The sequence below is a fragment of the Choloepus didactylus genome, chromosome 2 (assembly GCF_015220235.1).
Source record: "Choloepus didactylus isolate mChoDid1 chromosome 2, mChoDid1.pri, whole genome shotgun sequence".
Lineage (NCBI taxonomy): Eukaryota > Metazoa > Chordata > Mammalia > Pilosa > Megalonychidae > Choloepus > Choloepus didactylus.
The window spans coordinates 141,406,066-141,428,054 of NC_051308.1; the positions used below are offsets into that span (position 1 = coordinate 141,406,066).

Here is a 21,989-nt window from a genome sequence, read left to right on the forward strand (position 1 = left end):
TCATGTTGAGGAAGTTTCCTTCAATTCCTACCTTTTGAAGTGTTTTTATCAAAAACGGATGTTGGATTTTGTCAAATGCTTTTTCAGCATCTATTGAGATGATCAATTGATTTTTCCCTTTCGAGTTTTTAATGTGTTGTAATACATTGATTGTTTTTCTTATGTTGAACCATCCTTGCATGCCTGGAATGAACCCCACTTGGTCATGGTGTATGATTTTTTTAATGTGTCTTTGGATTCGATTTGCAAGTATTTTGTTGAGGATTTTTGCATCTATATTCATTAGGGAGATTGGCCGGTAGTTTTCCTTTTTTGTAGCATCTTTGCCTGGTTTTGGTATTAGATTGATGTTAGCTTCATAAAATGAATTAGGTAGTGTTCCATTTTTTTCAATGTTTTGAAAGAGTTTGAGTAAGATTGGTGTCAGTTCTTTCTGAAAAGTTTGGTAGAATTCCCCTGTGAAGCCATCTGGCCCTGGGCATTTATTTGTGGGAAGATTTTTGATGACTGATTGGATCTCTTTGCTTGTGATGGGTTGGTTGAGGTCTTCTATTTCTTCTCTGGTCAGTCTAGGTTGTTCATATGTTTCCAGGAAATTGTCCATTTCTTCTACATTGTCCTGTTTGTTGCCATACAGTTGTTCATAATATCCTCTTATAATTTTTTTAATTTCTTCAGGATCTGCAGTTATGTCACCTTTTTCATTCATTATTTTGTTTATATGGGTCTTCTCTCTTTTTGATTTTGTCAGTCTAGCTAGGGGCTTGTCAATCTTGTTGATCTTCTCAAAGAACCAACTTTTGGTGATATTTATCCTTTCTATTGTTTTTTTGTTCTCTATGTCATTTATTTCTGCTTTAATCCTTGTTATTTCTTTTCTTGTACTTGGTTTAGGATTGGTTTGCTGTTCATTTTCTAGCTTCTTCAGTTGATCCATTAGTTCTTTGATTTTGGCTCTTTCTTCCTTTTTAATATATGCGTTTAGTGCTATAAATTTCCCCCTTAGCACTGCTTTTGCTGCATCCCATAGGTTTTGGTATGTTGTGTTCTCATTTTCATTCGTCTCTATATATTTAGCAATTTCTCTTGCTATTTCTTCTTTAACCCACTGATTGTTTAGGAGTGTGTTGTTTAACCTCCAGGTATTTGTGAATTTTCTAAGTCTCTGATGGTTATTGACTTCTAATTGTATTCCATTGTGGTCAGAGAATGTGCTTTGAATAATTTCAATCTTTTTAAATTTATTGAGGCTTGTTTTATGTCCCAGCATATGATCTATTCTGGAGAAAGTTCCGTGAGCACTAGAAAAGTATGTGTATCCTGGTGATTTGGGATGTAATGTCCTGTAGATGTCTGTTAAATCTAATTCATTTATCAGATTGTTTAGGTTTTCAATTTCCTTATTGGTCTTCTGTCTGGTTGATCTATCTATAGGAGAGAGTGATGTGTTGAAGTCTCCCACAATTATTGTGGAAACATCAATTGCTTCCTTTAGTTTTGCCAATGTTTCTCTCATGTATTTTGTGGCACCTTGATTGGGTGCATAGACATTTACGATTGTTATTTCTTCTTGCTGAATTGCCCCTTTTATTAGTATGTAGTGGCCTTCTTTGTCTCTCAAAACATCCCTACATTTGAAGTCTATTTTATCTGAGATTAATATTGCTACACCTGCTTTCTTTTGGCTGTAGCTTGCATGAAATATTTTTTTCCATCCTTTCACTTTCAGTTTCTTTGTGTCCCTGTGTCTAAGATGAGTCTCTTGTATGCAACATATTGATGGTTCATTTTTTTTGATCCATTCTGCGAATCTATATCTTTTAATTGGGGAGTTTAATCCATTTACATTCAACGTTAAAACCGTGAAGGCATTTCTTGAATCGGCCATCTTATCCTTTGGATTATGTTTGCCATATTTTTCCCTCTCTCTATTAATATCCTTTATTGTACCTATACCGAATCTCTTTAGTACTGAACCTTTCTCCAAGTCTCTCTGTCCTGTCTTTGTTTCTCTGTCTGTAGGGCTCCCTTTAGTATCTCCAGTAGGGCAGGTCTCTTGTTAGCAAATTCTCTCAGCATTTCTTTGTCTGTGAAAAATTTAAGCTCTCCCTCAAATTTGAAGGAGAGCTTTGCTGGATAAAGTATTCTTGGCTGGAAATTCCTCTCACTCAGAATTTTAAATATATCGTGCCACTGCCTTCTCGCCTCCATGGTGGCTGCTGAGTAGTCACTACTTAGTCTTATGCTGTTTCCTTTGTATGTGGTGTATTGCTTTTCTCTTGCTGCTTTCAGAACTTGCTCCTTCTCTTCTATGTTTGACAGTGTGATCAGTATATGTCTCGGAGTGGGTTTTTTTGGATTTATTCTATTTGGAGTTCGCTGAGCATTTATGATTTGTGTATTTATGTTGTTTAGAAGATTTGGGAAGTTTCCCCCAACAATTTCTTTGAATACTCTTCCTAGACCTTTACCCTTTTCTTCCCCTTCTGGGACACCAATGAGTCTTATATTCGGACGTTTCATATTATCTATCATATCCCTGAGGTCCATTTCGAGTTTTTCAATTTTTTTCCCCATTCTTTCTTTTATGTTTTCATTTTCCATTCTGTCATCTTCCAGGTCACTGATTCGTTGTTCAACTTCCTCTAGTCTTGTACTATGAGTGTCCATAATCTTTTTAATTTGGTCAACAGTTTCTTTAATTTCCATAAGATCATCCATTTTTTTATTTAGTCTTGCAATGTCTTCTTTATGCTCTTCTAGGGTCTTCTTGATTTCCTTCATATCCCGTACTAGGGTCTCATTGTTCATCTTTAGTTCTTTGAGTAGCTGCTCTAGGTGTGTCTCTTCTGGTCTTTTGATTTGGGTGCTTGGGCTTGGGTTATCCATATCGTCTGGTTTTTTCATATGCTTTATAATTTTCTGTTGTTTTTGGCCTCGTGGCATTTGCTGACCTTGATAGGGTTCTTTTAGGGTTTGTAGACCAGTTGAAGTCCTTATCTCTAATTTATCAGATCTACAGCTTCGTGGAGTACACTTTCTCTAACTAACCAGCAGGTGGCGTCCACGAGCCACCTGTTCTCCACAAGCCAGATCTCCCCTGCTTAGCCTTTTTGGTGAGTGGGGGAGTGAGTCTTGTGGGGCCCAATTGGTGTCCCAAGCTTGCGTGTGTAGTTGGTGTTGCCTGCCCTGTATGTGGGGCGTGTTTCTGGGCAGTCGGGGAGGGGGGGGGGGCCCTAACAATCAAATCTCCCTGATGATCCTAGAGTTTTAAAGCTACTGCAATAGTCTAATCCTTCAGTTCAGTCCTGCCACAGTTTGTCTCTGCCACTGACCCACAAGTCTTTGGTATTGGCGTATGGCTCCTGAGACTTGCAAGTGGGCCCCTCTTCCAGGCTGTGCACCCCGGGTCCTCTGTTGAGGGATGACTGTGCTATGTCGCAGGTGAGTGCCGTCCCCCCAGGGCAGTTCTGGGCTGCTGGGCTGTGTTGGGAGGCTCCCAGTCTGCTCAAATGATGGCTGAATGGGGCTCTGTTAATTCACACTGCTCCCCCTTCCCAGCTCTGGGACATTCAGCTGAGGTTGCAGGGAAGGCTAATGTCCACGCCCAGTTTTGTGGTGTGTGCCTGTTATTTGAAGCACTTCCGTCACACTGGGTTGTCTGGGGCAGCTCTGGGCTATGGGGCTGGCGATGGGCAGGAGTGTTTCCTGTCCACCAGGATGGTGGCTGTGAGCGGACACCCCCCTTTTCTTGGGAAGTTGTGTTGTTTAGTGAATTTTCTCAGCCACTGGATTATTGCCTTTTGTCTCAGAGCTCTCTTAGTTCTGCTCTTGACTTGACGTGCCCAAATTTCAATTCTTTGAAGCTTTCTGTATTGAGCTTCTTAGAGTAATTGTTTTAGAAAAAGCAAAAAGGATTTAAAAAAAAAAAAAAAAAACGGCCCTCCTCAGAGATATAATGGGTTATTGAAATGCTAATAGACAAAGCAACCAGGGCCATTAAGGAAAAGTGCCCAGGGCAGAGAGATCAGCCTTGCTTCGGGATTTGCATATGCGCCTCAAGGCCTGATCTCCGCCCTTCCCCTTTCTGTGTTCACCAGAACTCCAAAAATCCTCTGCTTTTATTTTGGAGTTTTTCGTGTTGTTTTTTTTTCTATGCCTGTCTCCTCTCTGCTGGGCTGGCTGCTCTCAGAGTCTCTGGTGTCTGGCCTCAGTCTATCTATGGTTGGAGTTTGAATCAGTAGAATGAGTTTCCGGTAAGAGCAGCCACTGCAATTCTCCCTTCTCCTTCCTGGAGCTGACAGCCCCTCCTCCCCCGGGACTGAGCCTGGCAGGGAGGGGCGCGGGTCCCCTGGCCGCAAAAACTTACAGATTTCGCTGATCTCAGCAGTTCCACGTTTTCATGAGTGTTGTATGAAGTATGCCCAAAGACAGATTGCTCTGTGGTGTCCAGTCCACGCAGTTCCTGGCTTTTTACCTACTTTCCTGGAGGAGTAACTAAAACATACAGCTCACCAGTCTGCCATCTTGCCCCGCCTCTCACTGCTTCTTTATTCTACCAACAGAATTGCTGTTGAGCCCCTCTGGTGAATTTTTTTGTTTCACTCATTGTACTTTTTAATTCAGAATTTCTGTATTTATTTATTTATCTCTTTATTAATACTCTATTTGGTGAGACATCTGTTCTAGTTTGCTAATGCTGCTGGAATGCAAAACACCAGAAATGGACTGGCTGTTATAAAAGGGGTTTTATTTGGTTATACACTTACAGTTATAAGGCCGTAAAGCGTCCAAGGTAACGCATCAACAATCGGGTACCTTCACTGGAGGACGGCCAATGGTGTCTGGAAAACCGCTCTTAGCTGGGAAGACACGTGGTTGGCATCTGCTCCAAAGTTCTGGTTTCAAAATGGCTTTCTCCCAGGACGCTCCTCTCTAGGCTGCAGTTCCTCAAAAATATCACTCTCAGTTGCTCTTGGGGTGTTTGTCCTCTCTTAGCTTCTCCAGAGCAAGAGTCTGCTTTCAATGGCCGTTTTCAAACTATCTCTCATCTGCAGCTACTCTCTCAGCTTCTGGCATTCTTCAAAGTGTCCTTCTTGGCTGTACTGAAATGTCACTCATGGCTGCACTGAGTTCCTTCTGTTTGTCAGCTCATTTATGTGGCTCCAGTGATTTAATTTAGACCCACTCTGAATGGGTGGGGTAACACCTCCATGGAAATTATCCAATCAGAGTCATCACCCAGAGTTGGGTGGGGCACATCTTCATGGAAGCACTCAAAGAATTACAATCTAATCAACACTGATTAGCCTGCCCACACAAGATTACATCAAAGATAATGGTGTTTGGGTAGACATAATACATTCAAACTGGCACAACATTGTTCTCATACTTCCCTTTAGTTCTTTAGACATGGCTTCCTTGAGTTATTTGAATATATTTATAATAGCTCATTCGAGCTTCACCTACTAAGTCCATATAAAGGCTACAAAATCTTCTGAAATGAACTACAAATGACTACAGTAACTTCCAAAAGCAGTTCAATACAATTTTGACTAATTACCCAGCCCAGATTCTACAGGTTAAGGCAATACTGTGCCAGATTGTCCTTCAGACACCTGTTGCAAGTTTGGGGGCCCAAGCCATCAACACTCCTGACCAACTGGCTACAAATTCTTGGGTTCCCACCACCCCCTCAGGTTTGATAACTTGCAAGAATGACTCATAGAACCCATTGAAAACTGCTGTATTAACTATTACAATTTTATTATAATAAAAGGATACAAATAAGAAGTCAAAAGAAGAGACATAAACTGTGAGGTCTGGCAAGTTTCCAGGTCCTCTCCCTGTGGAATCAAGGCATCTCATCCTCCCAGCATGGAATATATCCTGTCAATTGTGGAGGGCCACTCAACTTTCAAGTATCTAGAGTTTATATGGGCTCTCATTGTGTAGGCATGATTGGTGGCATCCATGCCCAGGGAGTTGAACTCAATCTCCAGCCCACCTCTCCTCCCCGGGATCAAGGACACAATGCCATTCAAAGCTTCAATATCCTAATCTCATGGTTGGTCTTTCAGGTATGGCCAGCCCCTACCCTGAGACAACAGGTGTGGGTGGGCTTACTCTGTCGTGTTGTTAGCACATGAAATATTAGGTGTTGTCTGGAGGGTCCACCATGAATAAGAAAAGACACTCCTATCACAGAATTTCCAGAGTTTTAGAGGTTACCTCCCAGGAGCCAGGACAAAGGTTGGGCCTCTTTTTGGAAGTCAACTTTTTTACTTTGCATTCTAACATCTGGCTTCCTCAGAGACAGTTTTTATTGACTGCTTTTTTTTAAATTCAATTTTATTGAGATTGTTCACATACCATACAGTCATCCAAACTGTACAATCAGTTGTTCATGATACCATTATAGAGTTGTGCATTCATCAACACAATTCTTTTTTCAATGTTTAGTACATTTTCATTACTCCAGAGAAGAAATAAAAGTAAAAAAGAAAACTCAAATCCTCCAATACCCCTGATTCCCCCATCCCATTATTGACTCAGTATTGGTATAAGTACATTTGTTAGTGTTGATGAAAGAATGTTAAAATACTACTAACTGTAGTACATAGTTTGCAATAGGTATATTTTTTCCCTATATTCCCCTCTATTATGAACTTCTAGTTATACTGGCATACATTTGTTCTAGTTCATGAGAGAAATTTCTGATATTTGTACTGTTAATCACAGACATTGTCCACCACAAGATTCACTGTTTTTACATTCCCATCTTTTAACCTCTAAGTATCCTTCTGGTGACATATGTGTCTCTAAACTTCCCCTTTCCACTACATTCACACACCATTCAGCATTGTTAGTTATTCTCATAATAACAGGATACCGTCACCTCTGTCCATTTCCAAACACTTAAGTTCCACCTGGTTTAACATTCTGCTCGTAATAAGCAACCGCTCCCCATTCTTTAGCCTCATTCTATATCCTGGTTACCTATATTTCATGTCTATGAGTTTACATATTATAATTAGTTCATATCAGTGAGACCATACGATATTTGTCCTTATGTGTCTGACTTATTTCACTCAATATCATGCCCTCAAGTTTTCTTCATCAACCCTTTTTTTTAAGAAGGTTTTTTTCACACACCATACATTCTGTCCAAAGTAAACAGTCGATGGTTCCCTGTATAATCACATATTTATGCATTCACTGCCCACCACTATCTGTATAAAGACATTTCCATTTCTTCCACACAGAAAGAGGAAGAGTCAGTGAAGGTAATGAGATGAAATAAAAAGAAAGGAAAAAAAAATGACAGCTACAAAGCAACAAAAGAAAAGATAGAATTAAAATAAAGTACAGTAAAAGAGTCAGACAATATCACCAATGCCAAGACTCCCAAACCCCTCCTTTATATTCCTCTCTTATAGGCATTTAGCTTTGTTATATGGCCTTTGTAACATTAAAGGAAACATAGTACAATGTTTCTGTTAACTGTAGTCTCTAGTTTGCATTGATTTTATTTTTCCCCAATACCATCCCATTTTTAACACCTTGCAAGGTTGACATTCATTTTTTCTCCCTCATGTAAAAACATATTTGTACATTTTATCACAACTGTTGAGTACTCTAGGTTTCACTGAGTTATGCAGTCCCAGTCTTTCCTCTTTTCTTCTGGTGTCCCACATGCTCCTAACCTTCCTCTTTCAACCACACTCACAGTTATCTTTGTTCAGTGTACTTACGTTGCTGTGCTACCATCACCCAAAACTGCATTCCAATCTTCTCACTCCTGTCTTTTCCTATCTTTCTGTAGTGCTCCCTTTGTAGTATTTCCTGTAGAGCAGGTATCTTGTTCACAAACTCTCTCATTGTCTGTTTGTCAGAGAATATTTTAAGTTCTCCCTTATATTTGAAGGACAGTTTTGCTGGATATAGGATTCTTGGTTGTTCATTTTTCTTCTTCAGTATCTTAAATATATCTCACCACTTCTATCTTGCGTCCGTGGTTTCTACTGAGAAATTGGCACACAGTCTTATCAAGCTTCCTTTGTATGTGATGGATCCCTTTTCTCTTGCTGCTTTCAGGATTCTCTCTTTGTCTTTGACATTTGATAATCTGATTATTAAGTGTCTTGTCAAAGGTCTATTCAATTCTATTCTGTTTGGGGATACTGCGCTTCTTGGATCTCTAATTTTGTGTCTTTCATAAGAGATGGGAAATTTTCATTGATTATTTCTTCTATTATTGCTTCTGCCCCTTTTCCCTTCTCCTTCTGGGATACCCATGACATGTACATTCATGCACTTCATGTTGTCATCCAGTTCCCTGAGATGTTGCTCATATTTTTCCATTCTTTTCCCTACCTGTTCTTTTGTGTGTAGACTTTCAGGTCTCTTGTTCTCCAGTTCCTGAGTGTTTTCCTCTGCCTCTTGAGATCTGCTGTTGTATGTCTCCATTGTGTTTTTCATCTCTTGTGTTGTGCCTTTCATTTCCATAGATTCTGCCAGTTGTTTTTTCAAACTTTTGATTTCTACCTTATGTTCACTGATTTTTTTCTTCATATCCTTTGTGCCAGTTTCAACGTATTATGTCCCCCAGAAAAAGCCATATTCTTTGATGCAATCTTGTGGGGCAAACATTTTAGTGCTGATTAGATTGGAATCCTTTGAGTGCTTCCATGGAGATGCGCCCCACCCAACTCTGGGTGATAACTCTGACTGGATAATTTCCATGGAGGTGTTACCCCACCCATTCAGGGTGGGTCTAAATTAAATCACTGGAGCCATATAAATGAGCTGACAAACAGAACAAACTCAGTGCAGCTGACAGTAACATTTTGAAGAGGAGCTACAGCCAAGAGAGACACTTTGAAGAATGCACAGAAGGTGAGAGAGTAGCTGCAGATGAAAGACAGTTTGATGACAGCCGTTGAAAGCAGACTTGCTTCAGAGAAACTAAGAGAGGACAGACACCCCAAGAGCAACTAAGAGTGACATTTTTGAGGAGCTGAAGCCTAGAGAGAAACGTCATGGGGGAAATCCATTTTGAAACCAGAACTTGGAGCAGATGCTAGCCATGTGCCTTCCCAGCTAACAAAGGTTTTCCGGATGCCATTGGCCATCCTCCAGTGAAGGTACCTGATTGCTGATGACTTACCTTGGACTCTTTATTGCCTTAAGACTGTAACTTTGCAATCAAATAAACCCCGTTATAAAAGTCAGTCTATTTTTGGTGTTTTGCATTCCGGCAGCATTAGCAAACTGGAATATCCTTCATCTCTTTTGCCATATCATCTCTAAATTCATTGACTTGGTTTTTTTCATTGATTTAGCATATTTATTTGAAAATCTTTAATTGATTGTTATGTTAAAGTGAAACAATATCTCAACTGTATCTCAGTTGAGGTGTAAGTTTGTTTCGTTGACTGGGTTGTATTTTTGTTTTTCGTAGTGTGATTTGTAGTTTTCTGTTGTCTAGGCATCCTGTGTCCTTGGTTAGCCCAATCAGATTTTCCCAGACCAAAACAGGCTCAGGTCTCTGTATGGGGCTATATTCAGGGTTAGGACTCCCTGAGGATATTTCTTAGAAGATTGACAGGCTTTCCTGTGAGGCCTCTAGCCACTGTGCTTTTCCTAACCTGCCCAGCAGGTGGCTTCTGTCTGCCTGTCGCTCCCCAGTGGTGTGAACTGGTGTGGTCCCTTTAATTCTTTCTGTTTTGACTGTTTTTCCCCAAGCCCTGGGGTCTGAGTTCTGAAGAGAGGGCAGGCCCTTGAGCTGGGCGCCACTTCCCTCTTCTTAGGGAAGATACACCCCCTAGGGAATCATTTTCTGCACTTGAATTACTCGTTTGTCTCTCTGACTCTTTTAACTCCACCCCTGTCTGAGTGAGAGCACTGTGAACTGAAAATGACTGAGGCTTTCTCCACTGAGCCACTCAAGTTGAGAGAAAGAAAAAGGGAAAGAAAGTCCCTTTACAGAGCCAGAACACTGCCCCCTCCCAGTTTTGCCTGTCAGTCATAGACCTCACACGGTCTTCTGGGCTCCCTCTCCTTGGATGCAAGCTCTTTCTGGCTTTCTCAGGTTAGCCATCTATAAAACCTCTGTATTTTTTCTCTCTCTCTTTTTTTTTTGTTCATCAGTCCCCCTCCTCTCCACTGTGAGCAACCTCAGGGCCCTTTGCTGCTTGCCAGGGGTTTGTCTATGTTTGTAGCTTGTATTCAGCAGTCCACATTTGTCAGTTAAAACCCTAGTTGGAGCCAGGTTGAGCTACATTCGCTCACTCTGGGAATGCTGCTTTCTCCCACAGTGTGGTCTTGTAGCTCAGCCTGCCATGAGGGGAGGGGACTCCCAGCAAGGTTCTGCAGTTTTTACTTACAGCTTTTATGTTGTGATCTCAGCCATTCCACCCCTTCCAGGTTGGTGTATGATGTGTGGACAGTCACGATTGTCCCCCAGCCATTGTTCTAGATTATTTACTTGTTTTTCCTGGTTGTTTATTAGTTTATCTAGGGGACTAACTAAATTCCACACCTCTCTGTGCCACCATCTTGCCCCTCCCTCTATTGACTACTTTTTTTCCCTTTGTATGGGTCATACTTTCCTATTTCTTTGCATGTCTCACAAATTTTTGTTGAAGACTGGACATTTAAAAAAATATGGCAGTTCTGGAAATCAAATTCCGTATTTCTCCAGGGTTTTCTTGTTGGTTGTTGGTTTTTGTTTTTGTTATTTTTTGGTTGCTGTTTTAATGACTTTGCTGAATGAAATCTTAACATATCTATTCCTTTTCATGTGCAGCCATTGAGTTCTCTGCTTAGTTAGCTTAATAGCTAGCTAATGATTGGTCAGAGAGTTTCTTAAATGTCTTGATCCAGTAATTCTGCAACCCTTTGCCATGTGACTCTGAGTGCATCTTTGATTGTTGCAAGCTTTTTTTTAATTTATAGAATTCTGAAAAATTTGGTTTGGATTATTTTTGCCACTGTATTCATTGCCTTCACAGAAAAGTATATTTTCAGAGGCCCTCCTTCCAACATTCCAAAAGTAAAAGTCCCCTACATGTGCTTTTAAATCTAGTTTCTATGTCATTGGTGATGTCTTATCGTGGACATCAGTTTTTTACCTAATACTAGAAATAATGGACATCCCTTAAATTTTGAAAAAGGGCAATATAGGATAGTAAAAGGACTTTAAAACTGCACTTTTAGAATTAATACTGAACAAAAGTGGTGGGTTCTCTGCCTGATGCGCCTAACAGCCAATCCATGACACCAGGGTTTCAAAGAAAAAAAGAGTTTAATATTACAGGCAAAGCAGGAGATCAGATGGCCTATGGACCCCAGAATCTGTCTTCCCCTGTCTAAGGAATTCAGGGTTTTTATGGTTACATTACAGTAGTAAGTAAAAACAGGACTGAGACTAAGCTATAATAACCATTACAATAGGAAGTATACACAAGGCTGAGACCAGGCTACAATGACGTTATAATAGTAAGTGTAAACATGGGTGAGACTAGTTGAGTTTCAGTAGTTTCAGATATTAATTTCTGCCTGTTCTACAATATAGAAAGGAATAAAAGCTTCTGTATAATGATTCAGTAATAATAATTCTGAATTTCTCGGTTACAGCACTTCTTTCCCCCAAAATTGGCAGACATAGAATTTGAAAGTTTAATTAAATTAGTCAGATTGTAGATCTATGAAAATTTTAAAATTTTTTAATATTTCTTAGAGGTACATCCAAAGAGGCTTGTATGAAGCATTCCTTGGTGTATGTCCTAGGACTGTATGCTGGGTTTGATGGATATTGATCTAACTCAATATGGCATTTACATTGTTAGGATGGTCTGTACTTAAAATTGTTCATGAAAAAGTGACTTATGTCTTTTTCCTTTAGGTATGTAAAAGAAGGAGATACAGTGTCTCAATTTGATAGCATCTGTGAAGTTCAGAGTGATAAAGCTTCTGTTACCATCACTAGTCGTTATGATGGAGTCATTAAGAAACTCTATTATAATCTAGAGGAGATTGCCTATGTGGGAAAGCCTTTAGTAGACATAGAAACGGAAGCTTTAAAAGGTATCGTAAATGTGTGTTTGTTTTACCAAATTGATTACAGTTGTCCTTTTGTTATTAGGTTCCAATTAAAAGTGATGTTTACTTTAATAACTTTTAGAATTTGAGGTGGGTATTTAGAAGCCCAAACCAGGAAAACAAAAGGTCCTCTGTCTTGCATCTTCTGACCAGTTAGCATGTTAAAAATATGTACAGTAACACTTCATTTATCTGGAGTTCTGTCTACTGTAAACCTTAAGTGTTGAAGAAGCAACAAATTCCCCCAGGAATTAAAGATTTGTGCTCTGAATATTTGTCACTAATAACAAGAATTGGAGTGTGCAAAGATTACATCTAATATTATGGGATTGCTCTGTTTGCCCCGATACAATAAAGAGCATTCTCATTGGTGATGGTTATGAAAGCTAAATTTCTTGAGAAGAAAAGTAGAAGAGTAAAAGTGGAAAATTTGAATGAAAAGTGAAGAGTCCAGCATTCAGCAGAAGTGGTGATGGGACTTAAAAGCAGTAGATGTCCTGACAAAGCAGAGTTTATTATGAGAATGTGGCAGAAAAAAACTAAAATTGCCGGGCAGCCCCAGTGGTTGCAGTTAGGTCTCTGCCTCCAAAGTCCCTAGTGGCATTATTGTGATACATCAAAGTTATGTTGTTGAGGAAACAGATCTGACATATGGAAATGGGGGCACATAAGTTCTGTGATGTGACTCCTAAGCCAGCATTCTGTCTTGGTAGTGCTGAGATAAAAATGTTTCAGTAGTGTAATTCAGACATCTAGAAGGAATCTTTGAATTACAGTGGTTGTTTGATTCTAATATTATTCTGCAGTCAGTACAAAAATAATAACTAATATCACAATCACTCTTTTTTCCAGAATCATGTTCAACAATTTGGAAAATGTTTCACACCTATTACTTTTACTTACCCTTATCTGTGAGGTATACTAGTTTAACAGATGAGGAAACAGAATTCAAGAGACGTGTAGAAAGATTGGGTGGTTTGCCCAATGATCAGTGAGAGGCCCACAATTAGAAGCTGAATGTCTTGAATCCTTATCCAAAATATTTTCCATTATCACAGGTTGTCTCCAAAAGGTGGAAGACGGTTTATTGATGTATTCCTATTATTTAATTTTTGTTGTTGGAAGATCAGTTTATGTGCTTTGTAGAAAGTTAAAAAATAAAGAAAAGCAGAAGCATGTTCCTACTACTCAAGAATGGCCACTCTCAAGACGTTGGTTTATATTTTTCCATACATTTTTTAAGGCACAAATCTATACATATTTTTACCAAAATAATATATTGTACATGCTATGTTCTAATCTGTTTGCTTAGTTAATGATCTACATGTTTTCAGGACAATACATTTTCATTTTATCTAATAACCACACCATATTTACATTTCTCCAATTGCTCCCATAATGTCCTTGAAATTTCAGTTGGTTTGTTCAGACTAGGATCCAGTGCAGGATCATACATTGCATTTGGTTGTTATATTCCTGAACTCTTTTTTAAACTACACCCCTCCCCCCCCATTTTGTTTCATAATACTGACTTGTTGAAGAGACTGTGTGCTAGTTTGGATATATTATGACCCCCAGAAAAGTCCTGTTCTTTGATGCAGTCTTGTGAAAGCAGATGTATTAGTGTTGATTAGGTTGGAACCTTCTGACTGTTTCCCTGGAGATGTGACCCACCCAACTGTGAGTGACAACTTTGATTAGGGTGTGACCTCTTGATTGAATGTTTTCATGGAAATGTGGCCCTGCCCATTCAGGATGGGTCTTGATTAGTTCACTGGAGTCCTATAAAAAGAGCTCACAAACAGAGGGACCTCAGAGCAACTGAGAGTGACATTTTGAAGAGGAGCTGCAGCTAAGAGAGAACAAAACACCCCAAGAGCAATATTTTGGAGAACGCCATTTTGAAACACAACCTGGGAGCAAGTGGGCGCCAGTCACATACCTTCCGAACTAACAGAGGTTTTCTGGACACCAATGGCTGTCCTACAGTGAAGGTACCCTATTGTTGATGCCTTACCTTGGACACCTTATGGCCTTAAAACTGTAACTTTGTAACCAAATAAACCCCCTTTATAAAAGCCAGTCCATTTCTGGTGTTTGGCAAAACAGCAGCATTAGCAAACCGGAACAGACTGTGTCATTTGTTTTGCAGAATGTCACATTTTCAGAATTTGTCTTGTTGCGTCTTCATGGTGTTAATTGTTCCTCTAGTCCTTTTATTTCCTGTAAACTGGAAGTAAGTTTTCAAGTCTGTGTTCAAGTTAAATATTTTTGGTAGAATACATCATGGATGATGTTGTGTACTTCATATTGCTTCATGTCAGGACACAAATGACATCTGGATGACTTGCCACAGTGATACTAAGTTTAACCCAAATTAGGATACTGATACCTTAACCCCTTCATTGTACAGTTTTGCAACCTGAAAATTATCTATATGGTAACACTTTGGCACCATAGTTTAGAATATCATTTGAGGATCTAAATCCATAATTGTTTTAGTGGTTATGGAGTGATTTTTACTTCTGTCATTTTTTTAATCATTATTAGTTGACATCGTTTGGTGAGATGACACTTCCCCCCATCAACTGGGGCTACTAGTTACTCTGAAATACAGTTCCTACTGAAAAGACAGAAAAAAAAAGCTTAATTCTTTCCCTTTACCAATTCTTAATGTAAGGAGTTGCTTTAATAGCCACTTCAAGTGGTGCTATTAATTTTTCCAGCTTTCTCTTTGTGTTTGTATTTCAACTGATTTGCTGTGTTCAACCATGACAATCTTTATCCTTTTTGATACTCATATCATTATAGTGGTGGCCCCTTCAAACTGGTTCCTGTGTCCTTTTTGACATGGCCCCATTAATTTTTAAAACATCCATGCTTTTTGGGACTATGAGATGTTCTGGAACTCACCTTGTTCTTGCTCCACCCCATTTCTCCAGGGGCTCTTGACCCTTTTATTGTGGAAAGAAGAAGAGATCATAATCTGGGCCTTAGGGGTACTTCCTATTATTTAGATTCCAGCTTTCTTTTGAAAGGCATGATTTCATAGCATTACAAAATTAAGAATTTACCTTTAAAATTTACGTGAAATAAGCCAGTGTTATTTTGATGGATCCAGGAAATATATACTTTTTGTATTCAATTAAGACCTAGGAAGGAGAGAGGGTGTCACATTCTTGGCATAAATGCCATCAAGCAAAGATACCGAGCACTACTGTATTACAGGTGTCATTTAAATTAGAATGCCCAGGTCAGATGCTTTAGACCAGATTAGATACTGATCTAGGCTATATGAAAATCAAATTATTTATATGAACAAGTAAGCAATTGGGATCTGTGTCCCTTTCTAATTTTAAAACACTTTGTTTCACTTGCAATTTCAATTGTGCAGAAGTTATGTTATCCTGTTTGTTAAAATATGTTTTAGTATGTCCTCATCTCTAAAACTTCAATATCACTATCCTGCTTCTCTGAGTTGAAAATTGTCTCCTTCAACCTTGTTAAAGCAAGAGGAACTGGATTGGGAGGCAGAGGATTGGTTGGTATCTTGTTCTTGTAACCATGAACAGATCATTTAAAGTCTGCCTTTAATTTTATTTACTTTAAAACAAATGGGGTTGGCACAATGAGATACTTCTGTATACTTCATAATATATCTAAAATTAAAAAGAACTGACCATACCAAGTGTATGCAGAGTAAACAGGACTTTCATATACTGCTGGAGAGAATGTAAAATAATGTAACACTTTGGAAAACAGTTACACAATTTCTTAAAAGATTAAATATATACCTGCTTTTCCACTCCTAGTTACCCAAGAGAAATGAAAGCATACAAGGACCTGTTCATAAATGTTCATAGCACCTTTATTCCAGTTTTGGACATAAACTGGAAACAACACAAATGTCCACTGAAAGGTTTATGGATAATAAATGGTGGTATGTCCATACAAGGGAAAACTACTTGGCAGTGAAAAGAAACATCTATTGTTACATGCTCCATCATGGATGACTCTCAGAATATTTATGCAGAATGAAAGAAGCCAGACACAAAGAACACAAACTATATGATTCCATTTAAATATAATTTTAGAAAATGGAAACTAATATATTGTAACAGAAAACAGATTATTGGCCACCCGGTGATAGGGTAGGGAGGGGTGGGAAAGATTGAGAAGGGGCAATTACCAAGGGGCACAAGGAAACTTGAGGATGATGGACACATTTATTACTTTGTTGTGGTGATGGTTTATGGGTATAAACATTTCAAAGCTTATCAGATTGTATGTTTTATATATGTGCAGTTTACTCTACGTCAGTTACACCTCAATAAATCTCTTAAAACAAAATTAATGAGATTAGTTGGGTTATCTTTAGAGTAATAATGATCTGATAGTATTTCTCATAGAGAACTAATCACTTGCTAGCTGTTCTATTTCATTTGCCATTCACGATGTATTTTGAACAATTATCATGCGTGTTAGTTTTTACTTTTATATTAATATTTTCTTATAATTTCTATTAGGTTTTTTTAACTGTAAAAATACACTATGAACCATAAATCTACATATCAAATAAGCAGGCTTATGAAAATTGAGTAGATTCAGTTTACTGAGGGAAATTTATATATTTTAATTCTTATTTTAATTCCAGAAATGAGAAACATTTCTAAATATTTTGTGTACCTTGTCCTAAACAGGAATTTGTAGTAATACTGAATTGTTTATATTTTTCCTTGTTTTAGTGCTAGTAAAACCAAATAAATAAAAAGTAACATACAGTCTTTTAGAAGTATAAAATGCATTATTTCCATTTTATAGATGAAAGTAATTATAGCATAGTATCTGCAAGGGTATAAGGGTATAAGAGATCAAGACTAGACATACTAATAGTAATATTGTAAATTAAATCCTGTCTCCTAGTATATTTATTCAAATGATACTCTTGTACTGTCTTTTGTAAGATGGTGTGCAGTCTTCCTTTTAAGGCTGGAAGCTACAGTGTCATAATTATGATGAGGAAAACTATAGTTGTGGCTTCTAAGTCCTACCTCTGAGTACTTTGCCAATATGCAGATATCTACTTGAAAAGAGTTCACTGGACTCACTTTTGCCAACTTATTTCTGTGATATGTAAAAGGTATATACTGTTAAATTAAAAATACTAAGTTGAAATACAGTTACTTAATATTATTACGATTATATCAAAGCTATTCCATTTCTCAGTTTAAAATGTATTTTAAACTAATGTATCTCTCTGCACACCATCTTAGGTGACAAATGCTTTTTTTAGCCCCTATTTATTTAACAAAGTAAAATGACTTCATTTTTCTAAACTAAGCTTTTTGTACCCACCTTTTTTTAGAAACCATTTTTGAGGGGACTCAGTTTCATTTTTAAAAAATCTTTATGTATTCTTCTTCAACTGAGAATATTGAGCATAACCTAAAGCTTTTTTTTTATTATGCAAAGACATGTTATGAATTCATTGTTGCAGTGTACACAAAACACTTCTGCATCCGATTTTTAGTTTTTCACCCTACTTCTTAGCATTGTCATTGTGCCAGTCTCATCACCCTCCTTCCTAACTTTCTGGGGAGACAGATAACGAAGTTTCTTAAGAAGGATATGCTAACAGAAAATGGGATCCAACTGAGTGTCTAAATGACTTTCCTCAAGTGCATAGGTTTAATGCTGAGGTTTTGAGGCAGCCACGTTAGGTATTCTGAGCCTGAAGGTATGTACAAGATTGAGTTGCCAGGATGTTCAAATACCTGATAAGTAGAGAGTTACCATACCTGACTGAGGGCTTTTCCTACCATGGAGAAGTATTAAGGGAAGAGAAGGAGGGATATAAGCTGTAGCAGAATACTTTATAATACTAATATTCTGCTATTACATAGCATTTACCCTTAACATCAACTTATGTCATTGATTGAATGCTTTCTCTCTGCTAATGTTAGCTATACATGTCTCATTTAATCATATAATTTATTCTCATTTTAAACATGCCACATTGAGGCTCAGAGAGGTTAAATAACTTGCTTTGGTTAGGTTAAATAACTTTGCTTTTGCTAATAAGTGATGGAGCTAGGATTTGACCCCAGTTCTGTTAAATTCTAAAGCCTGTACTCCTAACCACTTTGTGACAGTGAAAACTCAGTTCGTGGAGGATGGGTATCAGTTCCGTTCTGCATCTAAAACATTGGGATGGGATTTCTAATACAGTACATGTGCATATTAAAAAAATTCTGATAATGATTATCACTATTAATTTAGTATAGCCCATGATAATTAATTGATTGAATTAGCTGTTTCAATAATCTGCAGTGAAAAAGAAATTGCAGTGAAATTTCATGAGCTTTGGATGTCATTAATTCTAATTTATTATCATTTGGACAGGGACTAAACTGAAGTTTATATTTGTGCTATCTTTGAAGAATGGGCTGTCTAAGCAGTTTTGCGGGGAGAAAAGTTTAAAGCTTTTTTTTTAATTCGGTTTTTTAAATTCAGTTACCATGCAGTCATACAAAGCGTACAATCAGTTGTTCACAGTACCATTATATAGTTGTGCGTTCATCACCAAAATTAATTTTTGAGCATTTTCATTACCACACACCCAAAAATAATAAGAGTGAAAATTAAAGAAAATGAACTGTTTCAGCCACCCTTGAATGCTTTGGTATTTCAAAACAATTTTTCCAAAAGAATTTTCCCTAAGTAAGTGAACTGATTGGACCACTTACTGTAGTTCCTAGAAATAGTTTTTGAAATCCTAAGAATTTTGCAGTTTCACAATTTCATTATTTTTGTTAATTCATATTACTCTTTAATCTGAAACAATGTGGTTTTATTGTAAATTTGCTTCATACAACACTAATTTGACAGGCTTTGTGAGAAAAATTCTTTTGTTGCCTCTTAAAATCTAATTAAAGCTTTAAAAATTTTGTAAATCTTCTGCTAGAGATCAATCATCAAGTAATAAAATCTTTCATATTGGAGTATAGTGCTAGAGCCATGAAAATCACACCAATTAGGTAGAGTAATGAAATTTGAGTTCAGTCTTAATGCTATCCCTCTTAGAGTCTCTTTTACATCAACAAAATTGCAAAATCTGCCCTGGGTACTCTTAACATATGTTGTGATAATCAAAGGAGAAAATATATGTAAAAACACTTTGAAAATTACTTAAAGTGTTAGTAGTTAGGTATTTTTTACTTTATTAAGATAGCTTTTTTTCAAGAACTATGTGACTACTGTAAGTAATACATAATGCGTGAGTTCACACAAATTTATCACTCATTTACACTCAAGTATTTCTAAAAGACAGTACTATAGCATAATATATCACATTTTACATACAGTACTGAGTAGCAGTAAACTACCTTATCTGTTGGAAATACATAATAATTTTGGTATATAATACATTTGGATATTTGTACATTTCTCTTCCTTCAGCAAATATGCATTATTCAGATTAGTATTTGGTGTTCCTACAATTAAATCCCCTTCATTTCCCTTTGAATCTTAGTTGCTAATGCTAATCTTTCTCACCAGTGTCACTGTTAAAATAGTATCATTCATATGCAAGAACTTTAACAGATGTGGAGAATTCACAGGGATTTTCAAAGTTCAATGCCTTTAATTGTAGGAATTGTATTCCACCTAATATGACTAAAATGAAAATTTTCTAGGACCATGAACTATGGAAAGAACATAGACTGAGTCAGCCCTAGGATTGAGTATCAGCTCTTCAGTGTATTAGATGTGTGACCTTGGACCAGAGGTTTCATCTTTTCAAGCCTCTCCCTGTCTGTAAAGTGGGGCTAATAACATCTATCCTACATGGTTGGGATGAAGATTAAATTAAGGATATTCCATATGTAGTACAGTGTTTGACACATAATAAGATATTGAATGCAAGATTTTATTTTCTACCCTTCCTCACCCTTTGGGGAATTTAGAGAGCTTTACTGAGCCAATTCATAGAGTAGTAGGGAGGAATAAGTAGACTGTCTTTACACAGTTCGAGCAGTGGAAGTTTTTCATTGTCTTAGTATTGAATGTAGAAACAAACTCAATTGTCTGTTGGTTTTCAGAAGTTCAGCCTCTACCACTTCTGACAGAGATTATGCTCTACAGCATTGATTTCCAGGCAGCAGACTTTGACAATTGAATGTTCTCAAAAACTTTTTTTTTTTTTTTTGCTTATAAAAATACATGCTCCATACAAAAACCTGCACACAAATGTTAACAGCAGCTATATTCACAACTGTGAGAAACTGGAAACAACCAAGATGCCCTTCAGTAGGTGACTGAATAAACAAACTGTGGTACACTGTACAATGGAACCAGTGAACTATCCAGCTATGAGAAGAAGCAGTCTGCAAAAGCTACTTACTATAAAATTCCAACTATATGACAATTTTGGAAAAGACAAAGTTCAGGAGATAGTTAATAGATCAGCAGTCGCCAGGGATACAGGGTAAAGGAAGGAAGGGCAGAACACGGGATTCTCAGGATGGTGAAACTCATCTGTATGATACCATAATGGTGGATACATGACATTATGCAGTTTTCAAAACTAATGTAAACTGTGGACTTCAATTACTATAATGTATTGATAGTGGCTCATCAACTTTAACAAATGTACCACATTAATGCAAACTGTTAACGGGAAATTGCAGGGGAGAATGGCGGACATGCAAACTCCGTAAGTTCTGCCAATTTTTTTTGTAAAACTAAAACTGCTCTTTAAAATTAAAATCTATTAATAAAAAAAGTAAAATACTGCTAAGAACCTGAGGTAGTTTTTCTTATAGCATTTCTCTAACGTTAGAGAATAGAACAAATTAGCGTTAGCCACAAAAATCTTCCATAACATTCCTTAAACCATATTCAAAGCAGAGAAAAAATTTTAATGCTGTATCGTCTTAGGAAGTATTTAAGATTGTCAGATTTTACATGATTCTTGTACCTCACATTTGATTCTTATTTTATGCTTATTAATAAAAAGAAATTTATTAGGAAAATGTTTAAAGTGCAATGTTTCCAAATTTATGGAAGAAACTCTCCTTTTTTAACTTGTAACTGTTACATTATTTTAACAGTAATGAACAGCAAACACCAGGTAATAATAATAATTAACATTAACTACACATAGCAGAAAGGCCCTGATTTCTAGCCTGTTGGTAATAACCCCTCCCCTTTCCCCTTCCTGCTAGGTTAGTTATATGTTTTCCCATTCTGAAGAAGCCCACCTGTTGTTCATACATTTTGACTATAAATGAAAAGTTGAATTTATTTAGATTTCATGGTCCACTAAGCTTGTTTTTTTCCCTTTTAAGGTTTTCAACTAAAGTAAAGTTTTACCTTATTACCAGATTCAGAGGAAGATGTTGTTGAAACACCTGCTGTGTCCCATGATGAACATACACACCAAGAGATAAAGGGCCAAAAAACACTGGCAACTCCCGCAGTTCGCCGCCTTGCAATGGAAAACAATGTAAGTTTTCTTAATATTTAAGTGTGAGATTACAAATAAAGTATGTATTTGTATCATTGAAAAAAATTAGACAATTTTCTCATGATAGAATGGCTTGATTTGGGATTAAAGACAACACAAAAGTGTGTGTTACTGAAAAGCAATAGATGCTTAAAATAAGAAATTGTGAATTAATTACTTACATAAATTAAGCAGTATGGCTTATTATTCTTTTTCAGAGCCTAATATCATTTCGGAGCTACATTTATTGAGCACTTGTATATACCAGTGTCTTAGTTCAGGTACCCTAGAAGCAGAGCCTGAGACAGGGATTTGGGTGCATGTGATTGATTTAATGGGGGAGTGAAAACCTATAAAGGGAATGAGGAAGAGGATGTGA

General features: G+C 37.4%; 1 protein-coding gene across 1 annotated transcript in view; it reads left to right on the top strand.

Annotated features, from left to right (window-relative positions):
* Nucleotides 1–21,989, top strand: part of DBT (dihydrolipoamide branched chain transacylase E2) — a 78,969-nt gene that overhangs the window by 41,606 nt on the left and 15,374 nt on the right. Inside the window, exons 6-7 of the mRNA XM_037826541.1 lie at nucleotides 11,909–12,090; nucleotides 21,489–21,610. Of these exons, the coding sequence (XP_037682469.1) occupies nucleotides 11,909–12,090; nucleotides 21,489–21,610 (304 nt within the window). The remainder of the gene's footprint in view (nucleotides 1–11,908; nucleotides 12,091–21,488; nucleotides 21,611–21,989) is intronic.